The sequence below is a fragment of the Phyllobates terribilis genome, unplaced genomic scaffold, assembly GCF_046119375.1.
Source record: "Phyllobates terribilis strain yellow unplaced genomic scaffold, ASM4611937v1 Scaffold_9__5_contigs__length_417890890, whole genome shotgun sequence".
Taxonomy (NCBI): domain Eukaryota; kingdom Metazoa; phylum Chordata; class Amphibia; order Anura; family Dendrobatidae; genus Phyllobates; species Phyllobates terribilis.
Genome location: NW_027362769.1, coordinates 373,965,994 through 373,993,740, shown reverse-complemented (window position 1 = coordinate 373,993,740; position 27,747 = coordinate 373,965,994). Strand labels below are relative to the sequence as shown.

General features: G+C 43.4%; 1 protein-coding gene across 3 annotated transcripts in view; it reads left to right on the top strand.

Moving 5' to 3' along the window:
* The first annotated feature begins 3,998 nt into the window (after positions 1 to 3,998).
* RAB26 (RAB26, member RAS oncogene family) overlaps positions 3,999 to 27,747 on the top strand; it is a 247,924-nt gene continuing 224,175 nt past the window's right edge. The window contains exons 1-2 of one of the 3 annotated variants that reach the window (XM_073648381.1): positions 3,999 to 4,174; positions 24,207 to 24,317. In XM_073648381.1, the coding sequence (XP_073504482.1) occupies positions 24,210 to 24,317 (108 nt within the window). In that variant the 5' untranslated portion in view covers positions 3,999 to 4,174; positions 24,207 to 24,209. Of the gene's footprint in view, positions 5,979 to 24,206; positions 24,318 to 27,747 lie in introns of all 3 variants that reach the window. The other 2 variants (XM_073648380.1, XM_073648382.1) reach the window with 2 other exon arrangements.

Genomic DNA, 27,747 nt, shown 5'->3' with positions numbered 1-27,747 from the left:
CCCTGAATGCCCCCTTATAAATTAATTATGCCCTGAGTGCCCCCTTTATAAAGTAATTATGCCCTGAGCGTCCCCTTATATAGTAATAATGCCCTGAGTGCCCCCTCTAAAATAATAATACCCTGAGTGCCCCCTTATAAATTAATTATGCCCTGAGTGTCCCCTTTTTAATGTAATTATGCCCTGAGTGCCCCCTTATATAGTAATAATGCCCTGAGTGCCCCCTCTAAAATAATAATACCCTGAGTGTCCCCTTATAAAGTAATAATGCCCTGAGTGCCCCCTCTAAAATAATAATGCCCTGAATGCCCCCTTATAAAGTAACAATGCCCTGAGTACCCCATTATAAAGTAATAATGCCCTGAATGCCCCCTCTAAAATAATAATGCCCTGAGTGCCCCCTTATAAAGTAGCAATGCCCTGAGTGCCCCCTCTAAAATAATAATGTCCTGAGTGCCCCCTTATAAAGTAATAATGCCCTGAGTGCCCCCCTCTAAAATAATAATGCCCTGAGTGCCCCCTTATAAAGTAACAATGCCCTGAGTGCCCCCTCTAAAATAATAATACCCTGAGTGCCCCCTCTAAAATAATAATGCCCTGAGTGCCCCCTTATAAAGTAATAATGCCCTGAGTGCCCCCCTCTAAAATAATAATGCCCTGAGTGCCCCCTTATAAAGTAACAATGCCCTGAGTGCCCCCTCTAAAATAATAATACCCTGAGTGCCCCCTCTAAAATAATAATGCCCTGAGTGCCCCCTCTAAAATAATAATTCCCTGAGTGCCCCCTTATAAAGTAATAATAGTCGGGATGGGGCTAGGATTAGATTCATGGATGGGGATAGGTTAGAAATAGGATTAGAGCTAAGGCTAGAGTGAAAAGTAAAAAAAAAAACAATGTAACAATGTATAAGTTTTCATTTTTAAAACTTTGTGTTTAATTTCAGAAAAAAGCAAAAAAAAAAAAAAAAACCTAAAAAATCTAAGATGTCAGAGCGCAAACTATAATACATCAGTATTTTCCTGAAAATACAATGCACATGGGGGGATAAGGGAATCAATACTGGACTGATGGAAGGTAGTGCTAAGGGTCATTCATTTAGGTGGTGCAAAATACCTGTCTCGCCCCAAGCGCTGGAAGCGCAGCTACCTGGCAGGTATACAGAAGTTTTTACACCGTCTGTCTAATGTTTGAGAGAATTTAAAATGTATTTTTGGGCCGCACCTATTTACTGTGTGCGGCCGTCTGGTGGGATTGGACTCAATGGAAATAATTCATATAATCTGCAGCTGATCACAGACACGTTCTCCAAAACACCTTTCACGCGGTAATTACATGTTTACCGGGCACCTCTGCCGTCTGTCTATATATACTCCTATCTTCCATTCATCTGAAGAAGGCGGAAAATGTGACGGTTTCTCCCCTTGGTTCAGCAGAGACAAAAAACAGAATAAATTTGTAAGAAAAAAGAGCAAATGTGCAACTTGTCTGGTCGTGCCGGATAGAAGCAGCGTGAGAAAAGCAGAAGGTGGAATCAAAGAGGAACGTTAGGCGGCTGCGGCCTGAGAAGAGAGAAAATAAAGGAAAGAAAATGGAAATGTTGGGAATCTAAAATGTATTGAGACATTGAAAAAAATGTACAAAGATCTGAAGAATCACCTCTTCTGAACAGCAGGGGGCAGTGTTGAACCTATCAGTTTTGCATATCGCAAATTGGTGCAGAAAAAGAGAAAATTGCCTGAGACTGTGATCCGGACACGTGTAGTGCTTTAGGTCTCTAGCTATTATCTATCTATCTATCTATCTATCTATCTATCTATCTATCTATCTATCTATCAATATTATAGATATTGTCTAGGTAAATAGATATGTATATCCATTTAGTATCTATTGTCTATCTATATTTATCTGTCTCATATCTATATACTGTATCTACAGTATTCTTTATGTAGGACTCTAATATTTATCCATTCATTTATCTATTTGATTTATTACATGTTCACCTACAGTCTCTCTATCTCTCACTGTGCAAAGGTTCACTAGATCTTGAGCCAAAATGTTGACTCTTGTTCACATGAACCAATAAATACACCAGTTTTTACAAAGTTTTTTTTTACATGGAATTCTCTTTCTTTCTTTTCTCTCTCTACTCTGTCCTCTATCTCTTCTCCCTCTCTCTCTTTCTTCTCTCTCTTCTCCCTTTTTTGTCTCTCCACTCCCTTTCTTGCCTCTCCTCTCCCTTTCTTCTCTCTCCTCTCCCTTTCTTCTCTCTCCTCTCCCTTTCTTGTCTCTCTTCTCCCTTTCTTCTCTGTCTCCTCTCCCTTTCTTGTCTCTCCTCTCCCTTTCTTTCTCTCCTCTCCCTTTCTTGTCTCTCCTCTCCCTTTCTTCTCTCTCTCCTCTCCCTTTTTTGTCTCTCCTCTCCTCTCTTTCTTGTCTCTCCTCTCCCTTTCTTGTCTCTCCTCTCCCTTTCTTCTCTCTCTCCTCTCCCTTTCTTGTCTCTCCTCTCCTCTCTTTCTTGTCTCTCCTCTCCCTTTCTTGTCTCTCCTCTCCCTTTCTTCTCTCTCTCCTTTCCCTTTCTTCGCTCTCTCTCCCTGTCTTCTCTCTCCTCTCCCTTTCTTCTCTCCAACCTCTCCCTTTCTTGTCTCTCCTCTCCCTTTCTTCTCTCTCTTCTCCCTTTCTTCTCTCTTTCTCCTCTCCCTTTCTTGTCTCTCCTCTCCCTTTCTTGTCTCTCCTCTCCCTTTCTCTCTCTCCTCTCCCTTTCTTGTCTCTCCTCTCCCTTTCTTGTCTCTCCTTTCCCTTTCGCTCTCTCCTCTCCCTTTATTGTCTCTCCTCTCCCTTTCTTCTCTCTCTCCTTTCCCTTTCTTCTCTCTCTCCTCTCCCTTTCTTCTCTTTCTCCTCTCCCTTGCTCTCTCTCTCCTCTCCCTTTCTTCTCTCCATCCTTCCCCTTTCTTATCTCTCCTCTCGCTTTCTTCTCTCTCCTCTCCCTTTCTTCTCTCTTTCCCCTCTCCCTTTCTCTCTCCTCTCCCTTTCTTGTCTCTCCTCTCCCTTTCTTGTCTCTCTCTCCCTTTCTTCTCTCTCTCCCTTCTCTCTCTTTCTTCTCTCCCTTTCTTATCTTCCTTTTTTCTCTCTCCTCTCCCTTTCTTCTCTCTTTCTCCTCTCCATCCTTTCCCTTTCTTATCTCTCCTCTCCCTTTCTTATCTCTCCTCTCCCTTTCTTCTCTCGCTCCTCTCCCTTTCTTCTCTCTTTCTCCTCTCCCTTTCTCTCTCTCTCCTCTCCCTTTCTCTCTCCTCTCCCTTTCCTCTCTCTCTCCCTTCTCTCTCTCTTTTTTCTCTCCCTTTCTTCTCTCCCTTTCTTCTCTCTCTCCTCTCTGTCCCTTCATTATCCCCCCCTGGCCTGCAGCCATCACTGTCTAGCTGATATCTGCCCTGATGTATCCCTGCAGTCGCCTGGTGGATATTACTGTTCCTTATATTACAGCTTAGTGCACCTCACTGGTGTTATCTCATCTACAGCTGCAAACTGTTGGGACTTGTAGTTGAACAGCAGCAGAGCCCAGTGTCAGATCTCTTCTGCCCAGAACACAACTGACTCCTCCAGAACAGCACTGCAACTCATCTTCATTCTCTACAGTGGAGGTGCAGTGCAATACCAGACACAACCTGAGAACAGCGGTGGCAGTAGAAAGCAACCAGGTTTTTTCTTTGCAATAGAAAACTGTGGATAGTGTGGTCACTTATGAAGACCTCAATGTTGGGGGTCTTTTTTGCAGTAGTTGGGGTCGGTATTTTCCAGGAGTGATGCTTTGTATCATCCTCTCCCCCAGCAGACTGCTACCGGTATCGCTGTCCCGCTGCACAGTGAGCGGATTACAGGAGGAGCTGGAAAAGGCAGCGAAAGCATCTGCCAGGGGTTCATTTGCATAACCCCGCCCCTGCAGTATTGTCATAGGCTGATAGGTTCACTTTCCCCTATTGTTGTCACTGCTGATTGGTTTTCACGCCTGTCACTCAGGGCGGCGCCACGCCCTCTTTGTAAGGCTGGTACCGGCGGCTGAGAGAGGTGAGAGGAAGCGGCGGCGGCGGCGACTGCAACATCCCGGGATCGGGAGCAGCGGCGGCAGCACCGAGGACACGGGGGTTATACATCAGTGCTGGGGGAGGCAGGACATGGAGTGAGGTCAGTGTGGACCTGGGGAGGAGGTAACACAGCTGCTCAGTGCTGGGGCACAGTGCAGCCTGTAGAAGCCGCTGCTTAGTGTGCACATAGCCCTACAGTGCGGTTTAGGGGGTAACCCTATTAGAGCTTGATATTGGGGTGCAGCGCAGATAACACTGAGGTTGGGGTGCAGCTTGTATTCCCCATGTTGTATTGGGGTGCAGACATACATCCCACAGCTTTAGGGTGCACGCTCTATTACATGTAGGGTGCAGTTATATTAAATGGAAGGTGCCCACTGCATTACAATTAGGGTGCACAATATTTAAGGTGCACGCTATATTACACCGAGAATATGCACCTTTTTTTAAATTTAGGGGGCAAACCCTATTAGACTTTGAGTTTAGGGTGCAGCCTCTGTATAACCCATTGCTTTAAAGTGCACCCTATATTAAACTTTAGGGTGACACCATAAGGTTAGGGTGCCGCCTATGTACACCTGTTGCATTGGGGTGCACGCAATATTACATTTAGGGAGCAAAGCATAACACTATTAGATTTAGGGGCTGATACATTAGGGTGCTCTCTGCATTGCAGGGTGCAACCCCTAATAGATTAGGGTGCAACCCCATGTATTATGGCATAAACCTTATTACAGGGAGAGTCTATATATACCTGTTGCATTAGGGTGCCCCCTATAGCGTGCCATCCTATTAGACTATTATTAGGGTGCCCCCTATAGGGTGCCATCCTATTAGACTATTTTATTAGGGCACTCCCGATTGTGTGCCACCCTATTGGACTATTATATTAGGGTGCCCCTAATAGCGTGCCACCCTATTAGACTATTATATTAGGGTGCCCCTGATATCGTGCCATCCTATTAGACTATTATAGTAGGGCGCCCCGATAGCATGCCATCCTATTGGACTATTATATTAGGGTGCCCCTGGTAGTGTGCCATCCTGTTAGACTATTATATTAGAGTGCCCCCCGATAGCATGCCACCCTATTAGACTATTATAGTAGGGCACCCCTGATAGCGTGCCACCCTATTGCACTATTGTAATAGGGTGTTCATTACATTTAGCTGCATTGCACTATTAGATTAGGGGGCATCCTGTGTTTTGCAGGGGATCATGTAACTTCGGGGGGAGTCCCCAGATATGGAGAGCGCAGCAGTGAGAGACAAGGTGAGACATCTAGGGAGCGCAGAATAAGGGAGAGAGAGAGAGCGGAGGAGCCGGGAGCAGCAGGCAACAGATAGCAAAGATCTAAGAGACATCACAAAGCAGGAGAAGAGACATCAGCTGTCAGCGGAGAGAGAGAGAGCGTGGTGAGTGACAGGAGCCGAGGAAGGGGGGCAGCAGGGACTGCAGAGGTTTGACGGCAGTGTACACCGGAGCCGGCGAGGAGAGGGACTGGAAAATCAAGCGATCAAGCCCTGGAGGGTTAATTATTGGCTGAGTTCTGACCCTTGTGACCAGTGACACCCACAGAGACTGTGACTCGGATGTCAGGGGTTGTAGTCCGGTAATCCTCAACATCCTCCAAGACACTAAACAAAGAAGCGCAGTGTAAAAACCCGCCACCTTCTGGGTGACTCTGGCTGTGAGTGACCCGTACGACAGTGACTCCTACCGGCCGCATCATGTCCAGGAAGAAGAGTCAGAAGAGTAAAGGGAGCAGCTCTCCGGCCACTTGTAGCGTCCCACCTACCAAGGAGAATGGCAAGGCTACCGCCGAGACCCAAAGCAATGGCATGGCCATGTCCGGGCGCCCGTCCCTCAGCAACAGCGGAGAGTTCTATGACATCGCCTTTAAGGTGAGACCCTTCTATAGGTTCCCTGGGTTATATCAGCGGAGGTCTCCCAAATGGAGGAGGCAGAGACGGATACCAGAAATGTAGGATAGTGTGGAAAATATTTACCTAGAAAAGTATCATCCATCATAAAAGAAGCTTTCGTCATCTCTGCATATTCATATTCCTTCATACTTGTGGTTCCCATTATCTATAACCTAACCAGGAAAAAAAGGATCTGGTATATATGAGATCTCTGCATAATATAGGACTGACAGATCCAGTGTAACGCCGACCGCCACTCCTGGCATCAGTGTCTGCTGGGTGAGGATGGCGCTGGGTCCGGCCCGGGCGTCACAATGGGTATTGAGAAAATAGTGTCGGTGATTGTTCCATGACATGGTGCGACAGCAATCCAACAATAAGGAGAAGAAAGGATCTGCGAGACATAGAAGGATATTACAGGAATATTGGTCCAGTGACCGTAAAATCATCAGGATCATAATCACTGCAAGATATTCCAGAATATATTATATATAATTATTAATCTACAAGTAGAATTTACCATCACAAGCAGATCTATTATCTATCATCTATCTATCATCTATCTATCTATTATCTATCATCTATCTATTATCTATCTATTATCTATCTATCTAATATATCTATTATCTATCATCTATCTATCATCTATCTATTATCTATAATCTATCTATCTATTATCTATCATCAATTATCTATCTATCATCTATCTATTATCTATCATCTATCTATTATCTATCATCTATCTATTATCTATCTATCTTTCATCTATCTATTATCTATCTTTCATCTATTATCTATCTATTATATATCATCTATTATCTATCTGTTATCTATCTGTTATCTATCATCTATCTTTCATCTATCTATTATCTATATATCTATTATCTATATATTATCTATCATCTATCTAATCATCTATTATCTAGCTATCATCTATATTTCATCTATCTATCTATCTATTATCTATCTAATATCTATCTATTATTTATCTATCTATCTATCTATATTATGTATGTCAATAATTACACGACACCCCCAATACAATTGGTGGAGAATGCGGGCAAATTGCTAGGTGCAATTTTTCCCCATAAAGACTGGGTCTATCTATCTATCTATCTATCTATCTATCTATCTATCTATCTATCTATCTATCTATCTATCTATCTATCTATCTATCTATCGGGCTGGTGTGAGTGATTCTCTCGGACTGCAGTGGGTGTGACAGGATGTAATAATATCTGATGGGATTTGGTGGATTGTCCACGTTCGGGGATAATTTTTTACTTAAATTCATGTAATTGGTAATAAAAATCATTTTTGTAATCGGGTTTCATTAAAAACCCCATTGTCCTGTTTGCCTTTCTATAGCCTCTTATGTTGCACTGTCTATAGTTGGCTGTGTAATGAGCTAACTGAGAATCCATCAGTGAGCTCACCATGATGGTCTGACAGTGAGTTTGTATCTCTATTATCTGTCTTTTTCTGAACTCCTTTTAGCTGATTTATGACCACAGACCGCATCAAAGTTGAATGTGCAAAGAAACAAAGATCCTGTAAAAAAAAAAATGGTGCAAAATTTTTTGCAAAAATTATTTTTAGCTCCAAATACATGCATAATAAAAAATTGTCCTCATATGTGGAGAACCCTTTTTAATAGTTAGTTACGCAGACGTGGTGGAGTTACAGGTGCTGTCTGATGGACCAGAAACGTGTTCCTAGCAGTTGTCACTTCCCTTCCCCCACTCCATTTGACAGATCATACAAAGCTGTTTGCTACTTGGTACATCCCTTCTTCCCAAGCTGAGAGGCTTAATTGGTTGTCACTCACCTTTCCCAGGCCTGTGTGATTAGACGAGGGTTAGCTTTATCCTCTGGGATGGAAGATATTGCAGAAGTGGCTGCGCATGCACAACACTTTTTATTCACTTCTGTGGCATTGATGAAAATTGCCAAGTAATGGTGCTCAAGTCTGTCGAAATCCATTTTGGACAGGACCTGCCATAAATATCCAAAAGAAGAGGGTCCAACCTCTGGGACTCTGATCTGCCTTGAGATTGGGGCCCTGTCTTGCGACACTGGGAACGTAGAAGTGGCTGCGCATGCGCGACACTTTCTTTCCACTTCTATGAGATTGACAAAAATTGCAATTGTTCTCATGTCTGAATCCAGCGGGTCTAATCCCATTTCGCACAGGACATGCCATAAAAATTCAATAGAATTGGGTCCTCTCTCTACCTTAAGATGGGACATTGTCTTGCGACACTGGGAATGAAGAAGTGACTACGTATGCGCAACACTTTTTTTCACTTCTATGACATTGACGAAAATTGCCAAGCAATTGTGCTCCAGTCTGTCTTAATCCATTTCGGGCAAGACCTGCCATAATTATCCTGAAGAAGTGGGTCCAACCTCTAGAACCCCTATTTGACGCAGGAAATGGGGAAGTGGCCATTGTGCGTGCGCGGCACTTTCTATTTACCTCTATGGGATTGACGAAATTGCCAACAATTGTGCTCAAACCTCCACCCCAAATCTGGCGTGTCTACACCCATTTTGGATGGGACTTGCTATAGAAAATCCTAAAGAAGTGGGTCCAACCCATGCTCCTTGAGAATGGACCTTGTCTTGGGACGCCGGGTGCAGAGCAGTGGCTGCGCATGCGCGACACTTACTTTTCACTTCTATGGTATGTACGAAAATTGTCTCTAGTGGCTCCTACCTTGAATATGGGACTCTGTCTTGCGACATCGGGAGCGGAGAAGTGGCTGCGCATGCACAACACATTTTATTCACTTCTGTGGCATTGATGAAAATTTCCAAGTGATGGTGCTCAAGCCTGTCTAAATCCATTTTGGACAGAACCTGCCATAAATATCTTGAAGAAGTTGGTCCAACCTCTGGGATCGTGGTGTACCTTGAGGTTGAGGCTCTGTCTTGGGGCGCCAGGAATGGAGAAGGTGGCTGCGCATGCGTGACACTTTCTATTCACTTCTATGAGATTGACAAAAATTGGTAAACAATCATGCTCTCGAATAGAGAGTGGAGCATGCGCAGCCAAGTCTGCACCATAAATCCGGAGTGTCTAAACCCAGTTTTGGACAGGACATGCTATAAGAAAACCTAAAGAAGGTTGTCCAACTTCTGGAACCCCTGTCTTCCTTGAGACTGGGGTTTTGTCTTGTGACGCCAGGAGCAGAAAAGTGTCTGCACATGCGCGACACTTACAATTCACTTCTATGGGTTTTCCGAAAATTGCCAATCAATGGTGCCGAATTAGAAAGGGGTGCGTGCGCAGCCACTTCTACATTCGTAGCAACTGTAAGACAGTGGTGTGGGTTCTCCTAAAACTCCTTTGAGGGTCTCGGCCATCTTGTAGAAGAAAAGCGGCCTTTTATTATTGCACCAGGTGAAATCGGTGTGATTGTCTGGGTTGATAAATTACGTCTTGATGCCGCCTCTACGGATCTGATACGGCCCGCACTTACCAATCTGATGGCGCCTCCCAAATTATCCGTGAAGCTTTCGGAGCTGAAGTGGAGCCCGCGGATTCTTTTTCTATCCCATGGAGGGAGTTTACATCATATACGTTTGTCAGAGATGGAGAGAATTATCGCGCCATCACGAAAAGCTTTTCTGGAACATTAAACGCTGTTGGGATTCAAGAATAAGAGAGACAGGGAGACGCTTCCCCGGCATACAAAATAGATTTCCTTCCCAAAAAATAAATGATGTCAGACGTAATTTTTTTTTCGAGAAAAATCTCATTACTTTATCTTTAAGGCTGGAAACATTTGCAGCCCCTGGAGGGGAAATGGGAACAGCCATCTATAAAATATGTTACTGATCCCAGTGGCGAGGAGGACCGGGAGAGAAAAAAAGAAAAGTTGTGTTGTATTTTTAATGGAAATTTATACAAAGTTTTGCGCTGAATTGGATAGATGATGAGTTACAGAGTGGTGAATGTTTTATCACAAGGAGAGGAATAAAAGAATCACCCCCCTTTTTTTGTAAATGCAGGGCGAGAACTAGCACGGCTCCCATAGAGGTCGTCGCTCAACTTTTTGCCAACTTTTCCCGTACACTTCGTAACTTGAAGTTCTTGCTACACGGCTCCCACCGGACTGGTGCCATGAGGCGCGGGGACTTTTCGCCGTTCCTCAGACGCCTCTTATGAATAAGTTTCTGATACATCCCTCACTTCTATAATACAGGCAACCATATTGTTATTTAGTTGTCCCAGATATCGTACGTGCCATCTCTCCAGGAACGTCACAGAAAGAAGAAACACCTCCTGGACTCCTGGAAGAGTTGGCAAATCTGGTAAAAACAAGCAACATTGCAATTTACTTCCTATTAAAAATCTTCTCTGTTCTCAAGAACTGAAGGATTTATTATTTTTCTTGTTTGCTGCTCACTTCTCATCGGTAGCCTTTCTCCTAGGCAAGGAACAAGATTTTTTTTTGTATATAGCTTGTAAGCGCCGCGCTCCTAGCCTAGGAGAGAGGCTACTGCCAAGGTGGCCAATAGCCCAAGCAGTAATCGGCCACCTTATAGGCAGTCTCTCTCTTAGGCAAGGAGCGCAGCACTTACAAGCTCTTCTTTAAAGAACTTGTAAGTGCTGCTCTGAAGTTGGCCGGATTGGTTGCTCTTCTTTACAGAGCTTGTAAGCACTGTGCTCCTTGCCTAGAAGAGAGGCTAATGCTGAGGTGACCAATAATCCAAGCAACAAACAGTAATCGGCCACCTTAGTGGCAGCCTCTCTCCTAGGCAAGCATTGCAGCACTTACAAAGCTCTTCTTTAAAGAACTTGTAAGTGCTGCCCTGAAATTGCCCAGATTAGTGGACGGTTTCAGTGCCCGTGATGCTGTAGCATTGGACATCTCAAAGTTCAGGCCAGTGGCACGTCGATAACCCCGATCCAAGCTGGCACTCAAGCAGAAGTGTTCACCGCTCCCTTAAACGCAGGAAGAAGATGCAACAACCCCTTTAATTTTTCTCCCACTGGGGAGCTTGTGCTTATACACCGCAGCCGATCCGAACTCTCAGATCTACAGTAAAAAAAAAATAAATGAATGCGCATGTCGATATTCCCCTGACTGTGGAGCAACCTGCTTTACTCTTTTTATTTCCTCGCTGCTGGCGCTGAGTCTTGATTGGCCGCTCGCTAATCCCGGGTTATTATAGCCGCGGTGTCGCTGTGTCCGGGCCGAGCATATAATAGATCTGCAGCTTGCACTTGTGATTCAGAGCTAAGTTCACCACCTTTAATATTTTTTCTGATGCCCTTAATAGCGGCTCCCGAGACCCTGAGACGCTTATCTCCGAGCGCCACGTTCACGGCTTTAGAAAAAAAATTGACAAGTTTTACCGCAGCTGACATTATTGTGTAACCTGCTGAGGGCTTTCTGCCTTTCATGCCGTGTTCTAGCGATACGATTACTGCTGTTTTCCTGTCTAAATACAGTAAGTTCTGCAACTTTTTTTTTCAAGATCTCTGCTTGCAAAAAGGGAAATCTCCCCATCCTTGGGGATTAGCAACATTTAACAAACTTTATCATAATTGCACAACCCCACAGCTGTGTGTCCTATTAGGGTTATACACCATCTGTTTAACCCTTTCCTGTTGGAGGCAATTCGTTTTTTCGCCATAACTTTTTAAAAAAAAATTCTCAAGCCACATCGCCATACGAAGGCTTTTTTTTTTCTGCGGGACGATTTGTAGTTTTCAATGGCGCCATTTATTTTATCATATACTGAACAAAAAATTTGAACACTATTCCGGTGATACCAAGTTTGTGTATTTTTTTTTAAGAGATGGAAAAAATAGTTTTGTTGTAATTTTCGGAGACGGAACTTTTTCATTTTTCCTTCTTGCTGTAATTTTTATTTTTTTTGCTTCTTGCTGTAGTTTTTTTACGTCTTGCTGTGGTTTCTATTGATACCATTTTTAAGTACAGTATATTCTGTTTTGATCACTTTTTATTGCATTGTTTGGTGGGAGGTGCAGCGCAGCGACTGAAAAAAAGGGTAATTCTGATTCAACTTTGCTTTACAGCATTTGCAAAAGGGGTAAATCATTTTGTATTTTGATAGATCGGACTTTTGTGCAAGAAAAATACTGAACAACTTTTTATTTTATTTTTGGGGTGTTTGATTTTTTTCTTTTTTTTATATACTTTTCAAAACTTTTTTTTTACTTTTTTACTTTATTTTAGTTTTATTTTTGGGGTGATGTTGAACTTTAATGTTTTTTTTTTTCTTTTCAAAACTTTTTTTTTTTTGCTTATCACTACCTTGTTTGGTCTCTATTGGAGACTTGAACCTTCGATCATTTAATTTATTTTTCCTATAGATAACAATACTAAAGCATGACCTAGCTTGTGGCTCGGCTTTATAGGTGTGCCAAGATGGGGGCCACCAGCAGTAGTCCCCCCCCCCCATTGCCATAGCAGGCACCCTGTGATCACTTCGCCGAGGGAAGGGGTGCGATATGGGTCCAAATGGAAGCCTTAAAGGGATCCTGACAGCTGATAATGCTGCCACATCTACAGGCAGCATGTATCAGACACTGGCTGGACCATGTCAGCCATATATGTTGACGCGTTTCACAGTGGGACGTATTAACTCTGAAACACATTTCAGAGAGGAATGTACCTTTAATAGCTGCCAGGGACCGAGCCACGCTGGAAACTAGTCAGACAGGCGGATCCCCAGTGGATCCTCCCTCCCACTGCCCTGGATTGTCAGATCTCTTCCTATACACATGTGCAGATACCGGGGAGAAGCTGCCGGACACCCACCCGTCTAATTAGTCTCCCTGGCGCCTATTAAAATATGCTTTTCTCTGAATTGTCAGGTTCCCTTTAAAGATTGACAGCGGCATTTAGGGGGTTTCATGGCAGCGATCAGAGCCGGCTGTATATCATAGCCGGGACCCGAAGTGCGTGGAGCTGTTGTTGCCGGCTATTACGTCTTATGATGGGAAGCGATAGCTCGGGACCACCAGAACCACATGGTCCACATTCTAGCTCATTGAGGGGCTTCCATATCTGATCAGATTGGGTTTGGAAGAAGAAGGACCCCCGGCCGGATTGGGGAAAGCCCATTTGACCTTCTTGTGGCTCCTTTGGTACATAGTAGCGATACATTCTGAAATGTTCAACAATGTTGCAATTGTATCTATAATATTTGCAACAGTTATTGCTGAATTGAGAAAAAGAACAGGAAAACTGCAGACAAAACTCTCTGATGTTTCCTCTTTAAAATTCTCCTCCTTTTCGGTGATAATTTGCCTCTGAATATTCCAGACGAGCGTTCATTTCACTCTCCGTCTCTCCCGATATCTTTCTCTCTCTCCACTTTAAATGCGGCTGTGATCTCTCATCTCCCCTCAGTCGTTCACTTCAGGATGTGATTGGATGTCGGTAATTACAACGACCTGGGTTTAATTATCGTTACGTTCGCTACATCCAGTGCCGAGGATGAGAACATTGACTGGAACGGATCACAATTATTTCCTTTTTGATGGGGTCTCTGCATTTTGTATGAGAAATGCTGAAAAGCGATGTGTTTGTGTGTATATTGTACGTTATTAAAGGGGTTGTCCAGGACCAAGATATTAATGAGTGTTCCTTAAGATAGGCATCTCCGCTCCTGTTCACCTCAGTGGCAGCTGCAGTACCCAAAGACAACCACTACACAGTGTATGGCGCTGTGCCGTTCTGGCCATATCTTCTTCCTGGGCAACCCCTTTAAGACTCCTGGACATCAGGAATATTATTATTTGGCCACTAGATAATTATTATTATTATTATTAATAAGAGTGAATGTTATTCATTAATAATACAGTCACCACTAGCCCACTAGGGACAATATTTATCAACCCACTAGCCCAGCTGGCATCATATCTATTGAGGTTTTCATCCAGATGTATTATTTATTAAATCCAGAAGGCTATCAACAATATTATTTTTAGCAGCCCACCTAACCACCAAGGATATTATGCCTTAACTCACTAGACCACCTAAAAAGGCATTAACCCAATAAACCACCAAAGTGCAGGTACATTATTTATCAGGCAAAGCCATCAAAGACGGTAAGTGTGAACCCATTAGACCAGCAAAGATACTATATAAATCCCACTAGACCACCAGGGTTTTTATTTATCAATCTAGTACAATATTAAAGTAGGTAAAGAATAAGACTCTAGACCAGCAAAGATGTTTTAGCATAACCCACTAGACCACCAGGAATATTCTTTATTAATCCAGTAAACCACCAGGATCGTTATTTATTAATCCAGTAAACCACTAGGATCGTTATTTATTAATCCAGTAAACCACCAGGGTTATTTTTTATTAATCCAGAAAACCACCGGGGTTATTCTTTATCAATTCACTAGACCACCTGGAATATTTATTAATGCACTAAACCACCAGGGTTATTCTTTATTAATCCAGTAAACTACTAGGGTTATTCTTTATTAATCCACTAAACCAATGAGGTTATTCTTTATTAATCCATTAAACCACCGGGGTTATTCTTTATTAATCCATTAAACCACCGGGGTTATTCTTTATTAATCCAGAAAACCACCAGGGTTATTCTTTATTAATCCACTAAACCACCGGGGTTATTCTTTATCAATTCACTAGATCACCTGTAATATTTATTAATCTTCTAAACCACCAGGATTATTCTTTTATTAATCCAGTAAAGCACCAGGGTTATTCTTTTATTAAGGCAGTAAAACACCAGGGTTATTCTTTATCAAACCACTAGACCACCAGGGTTTTCCTTTATTAATCCAGTAATCTATCAGGGTTCTACTTTTATCAAGCCAGTAGATCACTAGGAATATTCTTTATTAATCCACTAAACCACCGGGGTTATTCTTTATTAATCCACTAAAACACCAGGAATATTATTTATTAATTCGCTAAACCACCCGGGTTATTCTTTATCAATCCACTAGACCACCAGGGTTATTCTTTATCAATCCACTAGACCACCAGGAAAATTCTTTATTAATCCACTAAATCACCAGGAATATTCTTTATTAACTAGACCACAAGGAATATTCTTTACCAGAATATTAACTAGACCACCAGGGCCATTATTTATCAATCCACTAGACTACCTAAGTGGGGAAAAGAATAACCCACTAGCCCAACAAAGATATTCTAGCATAACCCAATAGACCACCAAGGTTATTAATTACCAATCCACTAAACCACCAGGGTTATTCTTTATCAGTTTACTAGACTATCTAAGTGGGGGACGGTATAACCCACAAGCCCAATAAAGATGCTCTAGCGTAATCCAATAAACCACCAGGGTTATTATTTATCAATCTATTAGCCCACCAGGGATATTTTTTTATCAATTTGACAAAGGGCGTACTCAGCACCAGAAACGCGTCAGTTTTTTCTAACGTGTGGGAAGAATTTTTTCATGTATTCAAAATAAAGATTTATTATTTTACCAGTTGAAGTGCCGATTTACTCATTTTTCTTTAAATATAGTATCTGTTGGCCCACAGGATCACCAGGGATATTATTTATTAAGCCTTTTGTCTATTATTTGTGTTTGGTGGCAGAAGGGGATCTGGTTGTTCATCTAGACATGACTTTTGCTCTGGATGTCTAACATTGTCATAGACTTTAGTACATAAATTAGAGTATAAATCCCCAGTCGCCATGTTGCACATCTGTCATTTGCATCCAGGTCGTGTTGTAAATGGCTGGAACACTTCATTGGGTACGAGAGCTTGTTTTATAGGAGTCCCCGTCTGAAGGACTCACAATTTATTCTGAAGACTGTCCGTTTCAGACACAGTTGCAGCCGTGCATCGATTAATTTACCAGAGCAAATTAATGAGGTCAAGTGCATCCTTCCTCCAATACGTCTGCATGAGAAATGGAGGAAAACGCTTGTTGTAGGAGCTCAGCATTGGGCTTATGGATGCATGACGGATGAGTTAGTGCGGATCATTAATGACTGATGAGCACAAGCTCATTGCCATTGAGATTCCATTTTGCTTCACTTATTATTTTGCACCTATACTGTCCAGCTCATATTTATATATATATATATATATATATATATATATATATATATATATATTTATATAAAAAAAGTGATAGGTAAGAAGTTAACTGAACAATTGTCCAATTTTGACATTTAAAAGGATTAATCACTGTCCCATATATAGTATTTTCCCAGATAGAGCTGCATGCATAATTAAGCCCTTTAGCATGAACCTAAAATCTCTCATTTGTAATGCAAAAAATATAGTGTTACAGGAATTAATGGATTTGCTCCATCTTATTTCTAACTGGGGACAAAGGGCCTGGAGGTCATAGTAAAAGGATCATACTCGTATCTCCTACTATGGCTCACCTGGTGATGTGGACTAGCTTTGCCTTAGGTATGGATGAAGAGAACGGACAGGAGACAGTGGTGCAGTGTGATGCAGCAGAGCTGGGTAAGACAAGTGTCACTTAGAAGTGTGGAGCTTAAAATGCTGGATGGGGCACGTAAAACAGCAGAGCTGGGTATGCAGACAACATCTTGATATAGAAGAGCCGAGTGTGCAGACAGCAGCTTGGAACAGCAGAGCCAAGTATGAAGACAGGCGCCATGATACAGCAGAACCGAGTGTACTAACAGCATCTTGAAACAGCAGAGCCGACAAGACAGCAGCTTGATATAGCAGAGTGTGTGGACAGCACCTTGGAACAGCAAAGCCAAGTATGAAGATAGGCACCTTAATACAGCAGAGCTGAGTGTGCAGTCAGCACCTTGGAATAGCAAAGCTGAGTATGAAGACAGGCGCATTGATACAGCAGAGCTGAGTGTGTAGACAGCACATTGAAACAGCAGAGCCGAGTATGAAGACAGGTGCTTTGAGACAGCGGACCCAATTTATGCAGACAGCACCTTGATACAGCAGAACGGAGCGTGTAGACAGGACCTTGATGTAGCAAAGCCGAGTATCCAGACAGGCACCTTGACACAGCATAGCTGAGTGTGCAGATAGCACCTTGATACAGCAGAGCTGGGCATCCAGACAAGTGCCTTGGCACAGTAGAGGTGAGTGTGAAGACAGCACACTGGTACAGCAGAGCCGAGTGTGCAGACAGCACCTTGGAACAGCAGAGCAGAGTATAAAGACAGGCACATTGATACAGCAGAGCCAAGTGTGCGAACAGCATCTTGGAACAGCAGAACCGAGTATCCATACAAATGCCTTAATACAGCAGAGCCGTGTTTGTGAATCGTTTCTTGGAACAGCAGAGCTTGGGTATGTAGACGGATACCTTGATCTAGCAGAGCTGAGATTTCAGACAGCAGCTTTGAACAGCAGACCCGAATGAGCATTATGGCGGAGATGAGTTAGTGGATCTATAGCAGAACATTCCGAAGCAACAACAGTGTTTGATCAGTGGCTGATGAGGGTGTTAGCACATGGTAGGTAGCAAAGCTATGTGAACATTTAGGCATGGTAACCCCGACGCGCGCTAGAACAGGAGGTTCCGGCTACCAGGGAAGTAGGAAGCATGGCCCGGCGCTGGAGCAAGGACAGGTAAGCAACATCACCTCCTCTGAGGACAGGGGATTTGTTGTGATTCAGGGACAGCCCCTTTAAATCGATGAGCCCAGTGCTGCTGTAGTGTTAACTTCTGAGCCATCCGCTGCTGTAATTGACTCCTAGTAGCGCCAGAGATAAGTGTTATTTGTATGTCCTCAGGACTATAATGTTTGGTGACACATTTCGAGGAGATAATCTTACGGGTTCTCACTGATTGACAGAACTCCTTACTTGTTAAATCTTCTCCGCATGCAGGAATAGGGATGGACGGCACAGCCTGAGTCATCTCATCCTGATGGTGCCATCTCCTCATGACACATGAAACTCTGAGTTATCAGAATCTGCATCCTAAAGGCTGTGGACACATTTAATATGAAGACAAAATATTTCTACATGTTAGTGGTGACCCTGAGTTAAAAGTAAAATTGCACTAAGTTTCAGGCAGCCCCTTTCCTTCCAGACCCCTTGTTATACAGTTTTCTAATTGACCATAGTTTCAGACCTTTGTCACGTGGGTTGTTCTTCCTGGTACTCTGTGCTTTCCTCCTTATGTTCACTCATAGATACAGTGGAGCCTGTGTAATCTGCCCTCCCTGAAGACTTTGATGCTGTTCTTCTCTCTGCACTCTCTGAGCTGCCTAAGGCCATGTGCCCACGTAGCGTTTTTGTAGCGTTTTTACTTCTGCGAAAACGCTTGTAAAACCGTCTGCCATGCAAAGCAATGTGAATTCGGATGTGCTGTGCACATGATGCACTAATTTGCGCGCCGAAATCGCATTGCGTTGCAAAACACAGCATGACCATTTCTACCGCGATTACGCTGCATTGAGGAACATTGAAGCGCAGCAAACCCGCAGGTATATGTGGATTTGCTGCGTTTCAATTAAATTCAATGGCCGAGAATTTGCAGCATAATCGCGGTGCGTGTGGTACCCGGGATGGAAAGGAGACTACAACTCCTCTTCATCCCAGCTACCACGCGGTGAAAAAAGAAATAAAAAAGTTAAAAATAAACAAAACCTGTATATTCACCTCTCCGGCGGCCCCCGGTCTGCTCCCGGCCACGTCCTCTCTCCTTGGCATCCCGCGGTGTACTGTCACGACCTGCGGTGACGTCATTTAGTCACCTGATGGTCACGCGGCCGCTGACGTCGGCGGTCAGGTAATGGTCGCGTGACCATCAGCTGACTAAATGACGTCACCGCAGGTCCTGACAGTACACCGCGGGACGCCGAAGAGAGTGGACGCCGCTGGGAGCAGACTGGAGGAGACCGGAGAGGCAAGTATACAGTTTTTTTTTTATTTTTAACGTTTTAATTCTCTTTTTTTTACTATAGATGCTGCATTTAAAGCATCAGTTGTTCACACATTATAAATCCATGCCGGTTGCATGGATTTAAATTGTGTGACCAACTTGTCAAGCACTTTTCCAAGTGATGCTCAAAATCGCTTGGAAAACTGCTTGAAAAAACGCATGTAAAAACGCTAAAAAAACGCTTCTCTCTGGCAGAAAAACACATGTAAATCTGCATGCTTTTTTTCTCCCAGAGAGAGGCAAAAACGCTCTGCATCATATCTGCTACGTGGGCACATAGCCTAACACTGCAGGGAGAGTAGAGTAGAGAGAGCCATCAGCAGTCAGGAGAAGTGTCAGAAGCAGCAGCACAGCCAGTTATGTACAAGTGTTACACAGGCTTCTCTTTCTTTTCTCATTTAGGCTTACAAACTCTGATACTGAGGAGTGTGTGATTTCCTCTGCCCCCTGCAAAGTCTGATATAGGTGCTGGCTTCTTTCTGTACATAAATATAAAGCCTGTGCAACTCTTCCCTCCCTGCACTCTCTTGTATATACTTTACTCCTAATTTACACTCATACAGTTGATACAGTGCAGCCTGTGTGATCTTCCCTCCCTGAAGACATTGGTGCTTTTCTTCCCTCTGCACACTCTGTTCTGCCTAACACTAGAGGAAGGGAGAGTGGAGTAGAGAGAGATCTCAGCAGCCAGAAGGAGTATCAGAAGCAGCAGCACAGCCAGTTATGTACAGGTGTTACACAGACTTCTTCTTTACTCATTCAGGTTGATGCGGGTACTGAGGAGTGTGCAATTCCCCTTATAGCCTCAGAGTCTGATATAGGTGCTGTCCTCTCTCTGCATAAATACACAGCCTGTGTGACTCTCCCCTCCCTCCTTTCACTGTCTTGTGTGTGCTTTTCTCCTTATCTACACTCATAGATACAGTACGGACTGTGTGATCTGCCCTCTCTGAAGACTTTGATGCTTTTCTTCCCTATGCAAATTCTAATCTGCCTAAAACTGAAGGAAGGGAAAGTAGAGCGAAACAAGAGGAGTGTCAGAAGCAACAGCACAGACAGAAATGTACAAGTGCTACTCCGACTTCTTCTTTGCTCACTTAGGTTGACACTGATACCAAGGAGTGTGCAATTTCCCTCCCCCTGTAGAGTCTGATATAGGTGCTCTCCTCTCAACACAAAAACACAGCCCCTGTGACTCTCCTCCCTTCTTGCACTGTCTTGTGTGTGCTTTCCTCCTTATCTACACTCATAGATACAGTGCAGCCGGAATAATCTGCAATATCTGAAGATTTTGATGCTTTTCTTCCCTCTGCACATTCTGTTCTTCCTAACACTGAAGGAAGGGACAGTAGAGATAGCCAGGAGGAGTGTCAGAAGCAGCAGCACAGCCAGTTATGTACAGGTGCTATACAGACTTCACCATCTTTGCTCAATTCGTCACACAAACACTGGTTCTTTTGGTTCCTGCTTCCTCCTCTTGCAAAAACTGGTATAAGTGCTTTGCCTTCTCTGTACATAAATACACAGCCTGTGTGGCTCTTTCTTCCCTATTTGGACTGTTTGGTGTGTGCTTTCGTCCCTATCTACAGTCATTGATGCAGTGCATCTTGTGTTATCTGCCTTCCCTGAAGACTTGAATGCTTTCCTTCTCCGCCTAAAACAGATAAAAGGGAAAGTATAGAGACTGGTGTGCTGTCAGATCTGTGTCAGGAGCAACAGTACAGCCAGTTATGTACAGGTGCTGCACAGACTCTACAACAAATCAATAATAAGGACTACAGAGAACATTGCTTAATTTTGTATTTAGGAAGCAAATAAATAGTAAAAAAAAAAACATCTAAGCAAAGTGTTAATTCAAGACTATTGGATGCTAAGGGGTTAAAATTGAGTCTGGACCCTGTGGTGATGTATAAGGGATCGCATTGTAAGTCGCTCCACTCATCGTGTCCGATTTCCTTTAAATGCTTTAATTCTTCGGACCTAATGGAACAGAATCTCCTACTCACTTTATATTGACCTTCAGAGAGGCGGCCGGCTCGTGTCTTTCCTCCGACAATCGCTTGCTCTATTTTTCCGCTCGTTGCTGACTTTTAACGGAGCGATCGCTCATCTCTCCTTTAGGAGCGGGCTCCGTTCCTGTGAACACGCCGCTCCTCATGTACAAAACCAAATCCTTTTTTATAATGGTTGTCATGCATTGAATTCCTGCTGAGAAAAGAAGTGTTGTGGTGTAAAGCATGGAGGAGATAAAGTGCAGAAGTCTAAGCACCTGATGAAAAATCGCAGAACATGAGTGTCGGAAGTATGAAACTAGTCTTAAGTTTTACTATCCCTCTGTTATTCCTCCTGGAAATGTATTTATTGACAAAAGAGTGTTACCAATCACCTTGTCAAAAGTATTTTCTCTACAAAATCTGCCATTGACACCTCTAGTTGGTCTGTGTCAGACGGTGTAAGGACAAGCTGTATTGACTGCTTATACTTTTCCATGAAGAATAACAGAGGATCAGCACAGCGTAGAGAGATGATGGATGCTCCAGAATTGTTTCTTTGACAGTGCCGATAATGTCTGTAACGCGCTGTTGAATTAATGGCGCTATATAAGTGAGTAAAATAAGAAAAAATCAAAAAAAAAATTGACAAGTCTAGTTGGGCTATGTCAGACGTGTAAGGACAAAATGTATTGACGATGGGAATGGAGACACCCAATTGTTTAATTTATTATATATTTCCAGGAGGAATGACAGAGGATCAACACAACATAGACTTATAGTAGATACTATATAGAGAATTGTTTTTGACTCTTGACAACTCTAGTTGGACTGCATCAAAGTGAGTAAGGACGAGCTGTATTGACTAGGGGAATAGGAATACTTGATAGTTAATTTATACATTTCCAGGAGGAATAACAGAGGAAGAGAACAACATATAGATTTAGTAGATCCATCAGAATTGTTTTGACACTGACAACTCTAGTTGGACTGTGTCAGAGTGTGTAAGGACTAGGAGAATGACCAGGGGAATAGGAATACCCAATTTGTTAATTTATACTTTTCCAGGAGGAACAAAAGAGGAATAGGACAACCTAGACTTGTAGTAGATGCTCTAGTTGGACTGTGATAGAGGGGGTAAGGACAAGCTCTATAAATGTAGTAACATCTAGTTGTTATAAATTTCCAGGAGGAACAACAAAGGAACTTTGTAGGAGATGCCCCATTTTTATTTTTATGATTTAGGACCACCACTGAATTACTGGGTGATCATCTAAAGGCAGAAAATGTCTCAGAAGAAGATTACATCACCCCATATTAGGGTTTGACAAGCAGACGTACCTGATTCTGGGAGTTGTAGTTCCACAGTAGCTGGATAAGGTTGTGCACCACTGACATAAATGGGGCGATGGTGGGCACCGGAGGCGGCTCGTCGTACACAGTCACTCCTTTCTCTTTGGTGACTCACGGCCATAATTAGTTCTCATGAGTCAAGTCTCAGCGTCTTCCTTGAAGACATCGATAACATCGGCAGCTTTTCTTTTCTAAATCGCATTGGGCCAAATGTAAGAAAGTGTTCAAGCCGCCATACCCCGGGTCTGTGCGTATCCGAAGAGCTATGGCTGGAAAATACCCCCAACTCCTCCTTAAAGGGGTACTCCTATTTTGCAAAATGATGACAATATTGCTTTGATGACTTTATGAATGGTGGGGGTCTTATCACCATTCTAAAAATTAAGGGGACACAACCCTGTTTTTTTTGTGCATGGTGGCGCTTGACAACTGACAACCCAACCCATACCTCTTAATAGTGCTGTTGTTTCCTGCACAGTAGGTGGCGATGGCGCTGCGGTGCACTGTAAAATATTAAGGGGGCTGCGGCACTAAATCTGTGCTGTGACTCGCCTCATTTTCAGGACTGACTTCTCATATCCTATGGGGTCAGCAATCACTTTATAAGATGAGAAATCTCTTTTAAAGTAAACCTTTACATTTGTGCTTTCCCCCCCAAGAGATAGAAAACTCTGCATTGTGCTGTTCCTTTGTTATTCCTCCTGGAAATGTATTACAAATTGTGTATTACCATCTATCTTGTCAATTTAGTGTGCAGAAGGCTGTGGTAACACTCAGGTTTTTTTTAAATTATTTATTATATTTATTAAAAATATATCGTTTAATTTATTTATTAGGACATAATTTGCACATTGCCGGGAGGAATAACAGAGGATTGTAAAAAAAACAAAAAAAAAATGGAAAAAAAGAAAAAAAAATAATAAGAAAAAAAACAATTTAGAATAGTTATTCCTAATTCAGAAATTCAGACGTAAAGAGAGTTATCCTTAGTTGATGTCCCCTTTAAGGGCCCTAATAAGTAGATTTAGTGGGTATAGGGGAATATGAAAATGCAGAATTATATTCTAGACCGGTCAGTGGATGCTGAGAGTTGTAGTTTTGCAAAAGCGTAAAGTTAGGGACCACTGCACAAGACTAGCAAAGTACAAGACAGGAAGAGTTGTCATAGGGATTTCTGATCACAGTCAGTTCTCCTTTTTTTCAAATGGAATTTCTGGCAGAGGAAACAATGGCGAGCTCTCACCGGCCGCAGTTTATTTGCTTACAGATGGTTATTTCTAATGATCTTTGACTAAAACATAATAACGCGGCGGAGTTTGCTGAGGCAGGTCCCATAAGGACGGCGGACGAGGCGCCGGCTCTTCTATGATTCATTTGCATGCGGTAAAAAAAAATATGAGACTTCTCCCAACGAGCACGGCGGTGAAATTAGCTTTTTTTTCTGTGGTTTACACTTAAATGTCAAGAGACGGGGGATGTTTTAGTTTGTGGTTAACCACTGATGGTACCAGACGCTCCGAGATCAGACAAGTCGCACACCCGGGTGCTTATCATCGCCTTCATCACATCAGCTCCAAAATACCACACTTTTTAATACAAAAAAAAGTTTTACTGAGCTCCAAATCCTCTGCATAAAATTTGGACTACCTGCAGCCACCACTAGAGGGAGCTCACTGCATACTGGATATTATTATTGAGTTCTATGTACATAGAGTATGCAGTGAGCTCCCTCTAGTGGTGGATGCAGGTATTTAGTATGTTATCTGCCTTCGTGGTTGTAGAAGGCTAGATACTGAGCCTAAAGGAAATTTTGTGAGATTTCAGCTCTGAAGTATGTAGAATTGTGAATGCAGCACAGGCTGTAAATTTAGGATAGGTCAGGCCGGTGGACCTCGAATATACCTGTATACACCTAGTAATAGAGATATTCTACAGTGACATGCTTTTCGTTCTAGGTGATGCTGGTGGGAGATTCAGGAGTGGGGAAGACATGCCTGCTCGTCAGATTTAAGGATGGCGCGTTCCTGGCTGGCAGCTTCATCTCCACTGTTGGCATTGACTTTCGGGTAAGTGCTTCTTTTCTTTGATTTTGATTATTGCTTGCAAAAAAAATGGAAAGGAAAATTAGAGAAATTATAAATTTCTGGGTTTCATCAGCCACCACTAGAGGGAGCTCACTGCATATTGTTTAGTTATTGCGCTCAATGTATAAACAGTATTCAGTGGGCTCCCCCTAGTGGTGGCTGCAGGCAGAAGAATGTTAGCACTTACCTCTGTTTCTATAGAATCTACCCTTTCACCATCTTGAAATATGAAAAACATATTTAGAGTTTATTTAAAGAACAAACCAACTTGTGAAGTGTTGGTTGGATTATTGTTACGTGTCTTCAGCTTTCACATTCAATTGTATCTGCTTTTTCTTGAAAACTAGGGCCTTCTGAATGACAATTTTAGATTATCTAAGGACAGCTGTCCGTTTCTCATGATTGAATTGACGTGCGAGTTTCCGTCAGACATCCACTAAAGGGAGCTCAGGAGCTGACTGCATACTGTTTATATATAGAAAGCAATAATAAAACAATATACAGTGAGCTCCCTCTAGTGGTGGCTGCCAGCAACCAGACTTTTATCTTTTTATTCTAAATCTCTGGGCCGATGTCTGTTTCTCATAATTTTATTCACGAGTGAGTTTTCTGTAGACATCTTTGGAGGAGCACTATTAAACAGTTTGTCAGGGACTGAACCGTTGATCCCTAGGTATCAGTGGGGGTTCGAAAGCCCACCCATCAGCATAAATCTGCTTTGTCAGCAACCAGGTGTCTGTGATGTATGGGGTGCAACACAGCGGCCCTATTCGTGACCACCCCTGAGTCCTTCTGTTTTACCCCAATTCAGATTTGAGCTGATTGGGGGAGTTCCGAATTTCGGACCCCCACAGTTCTCATATTAATGATCATTAATTGTTGAGTTTCGGACATTCACTTTCACCCAATAATTAAAGGGGATCTCCAGTTGTTGTCTCCTGTTCCTTGGGCAGAAACGTGGCCGCTGTCAGCTGCTGCAAGCTCTATAAAGGGCAGTTTGCTAGTAGTACGATTGTCCATGACCTATTGGGATCTATTTTTTATTTGTTTTTTGTTTTTCATCAGAATTAAGTTGTGACATAACTCTGCAAATCATATTCTGATTTACCGATACAGAGCTTTAAATACCCTGCATGGAAGTAGAGTTAAATTAAAAATATCTGACTTCCTCCAGCCACCACTAGAGGGAGCTCACTGAAGACAGATTTATGGTTGAGTACTGTGTAAGCTGTGTGTGAGCTCCCTCTGGTGGTGATGTTTATAATTTCACTTTTTAGCTTTTCTATATTATTATCCGTCTATGTTTCCCAATTTTACCAAATATAACAGCTGTTCCCATTCTAAGGCACAATGGGTGTAATATTCCTAATGATAAAGAATATCAATTTAGCAAAAGTAATGTATTAAATGTCTTTAGCATATATCTTAGGGATGTTTAGTGAACCCCTGATGTAAATCTGCGTTATGTCCAGAGACCCCCTTTAAGCCGATGACAGACGCCATGTATTTATATGCTCTCGGTACCATAATGAAGTTGTTGGGGCGATTTCCCAGTGACTTACACTGCCTGTAAAACCCAACAAGACAGTCCTACTGATGAAACGCTTTCTGCTAAGTCATACGTGGAGCTCCATGCTTTGTGTTTACATGTACGCCCGAGGCGACGCTTTATCAGCCGCGGATGACATATGATCAGCAGTCTCGCTGATGAATAAAATATTCCGTCTGTCAGGAGAAATGGCATCAAGTGTCAGAATCAGCACCTGCAGACTATTCCTCCATAATCTGCACCTGCAGACTATTCCTCCATAATCTGCACCGTCTGTTACTGGGGCAGTGGTCTCTGTTGGGGCAGTGATATTCCCGACTAGGGAAGATGTCTTCTCTGTTAGGATATTGGTCTCCTCTGGAGCAGAAGTCTCCTTAGCTGGTGTCGTGGACTTCTTATGGGCAGTAGTATTCTACACTGGGGCAATGGACTTCTCTTTTGGTGCAGTGCTCTCTTCATGTTGGCCATTGATCTCTGTTCTTCTCTGTTGGGGCAGTGTCTTCTCTTATGTGGCATTACTCTTCCATTTTGGGATAGCGTTCTCCTTGGTTAGAGGGTTAGAGTTTTCTTTGGCTTGGTCAGTGGTCTGCTTGGCTGTACCAGTGGATTACTCAGCTTGGGCAGAGGTGTCTCCTGCTGGGGCAGTGATGTTTTCTGTCGGGGCAGTGGTCTTATCGGCAAGACTAATGGACAACACAGCTTGGGCAGGGGTCTTCAATCCTGGGGCAGTAGTTTTATTGGCTGGGGAAGTGGGTTTTCATTAACTTGGTCAGTGGACTCTCCTCTAGTAAAGTGGTCTCCTCGACTGGGGCAATGTTCTCCTCGGCTCCGGCAGTGGTCTTCTTTTCCAATCTGATACATTGATCTCCTGACTGGAACAATGGTCTTTCCCTCTGAAGTAAAGTTATCCTTGTCTAATGCAGTGTTGCTGTTGTTTTTGAGTGGGACAGTAGTGTTCTCTCCTGGGGCCAGTGGTTTCATCAGCTTGCACATTGGTCTCGTTAGCTGGGGCTGTTGTCTCCTTGGCTGGGGCTGTTGTCTTCTTGGCTGAGGCTGTTGTCTCCTTTGCTAAGGCTGTTGTCTCCTTGACTGAGGCTGTTGTTTTCTTGGCTGTGGCTTTTTGTTTTCTTTATTGGGGCTGTTGTCTCCTTGGCTGGGGCTGTTGTCTCCTTGGCTGGGGCTGTTGTCTCCTTGGCTGAGGCTTTTTGTTTCCTTGGTTGGGGATGTTGTCTCCTTGGTTGGGGATGTCGTCACCCTGGTTGGGCATGTTGTCTCCTTGGTTGGGGATGTTGTCTCCTTGGTTGGGGATGTTGTCTCCTTGGTTGGGGATGTTGTCTCCTTGGTTGGGGATGTTGATTCCTTGGTTGGGGATGTTGTCTCCTTGTTTGGGGATGTTGTCTCCTTGGTTGGGGATGTCGTCACCCTGGTTGAGCATGTTGTCTCCTTGGTTGGGGATGTTGTCTCCTTGGTTGGGGATGTTGTCTCCTTGGTTGGGGATGTTGTCTCCTTGGTTGGGGATGTTGATTCCTTGGTTGGGGATGTTGTCTCCTTGTTTGGGGATGTTGTCTCCTTGTTTGGGGATGTTGTCTCCTTGGTTGGGGATGTTGATTCCTTGGCTGGGGCTGACGTCTCCTTGGCTAGGGCTGACGTTTCCTTGGGTGGGACTGACGTCTCCTTGGCTGGGGCTGACTTCACCTTGACCGGGGCTGACATCTGCTTGGCCGGGGCTGACGTCTCCTTGGCCGGGGCTGACGTCTGCTTGGCCGGGGCTGACGTCTGCTTGGCGGGGGCTGACTTCTGCTTGGCCGGGGCTGACGTCTGCTTGGCGGGGGCTGACTTCTGCTTGGCCGGGGCTGACGCCTG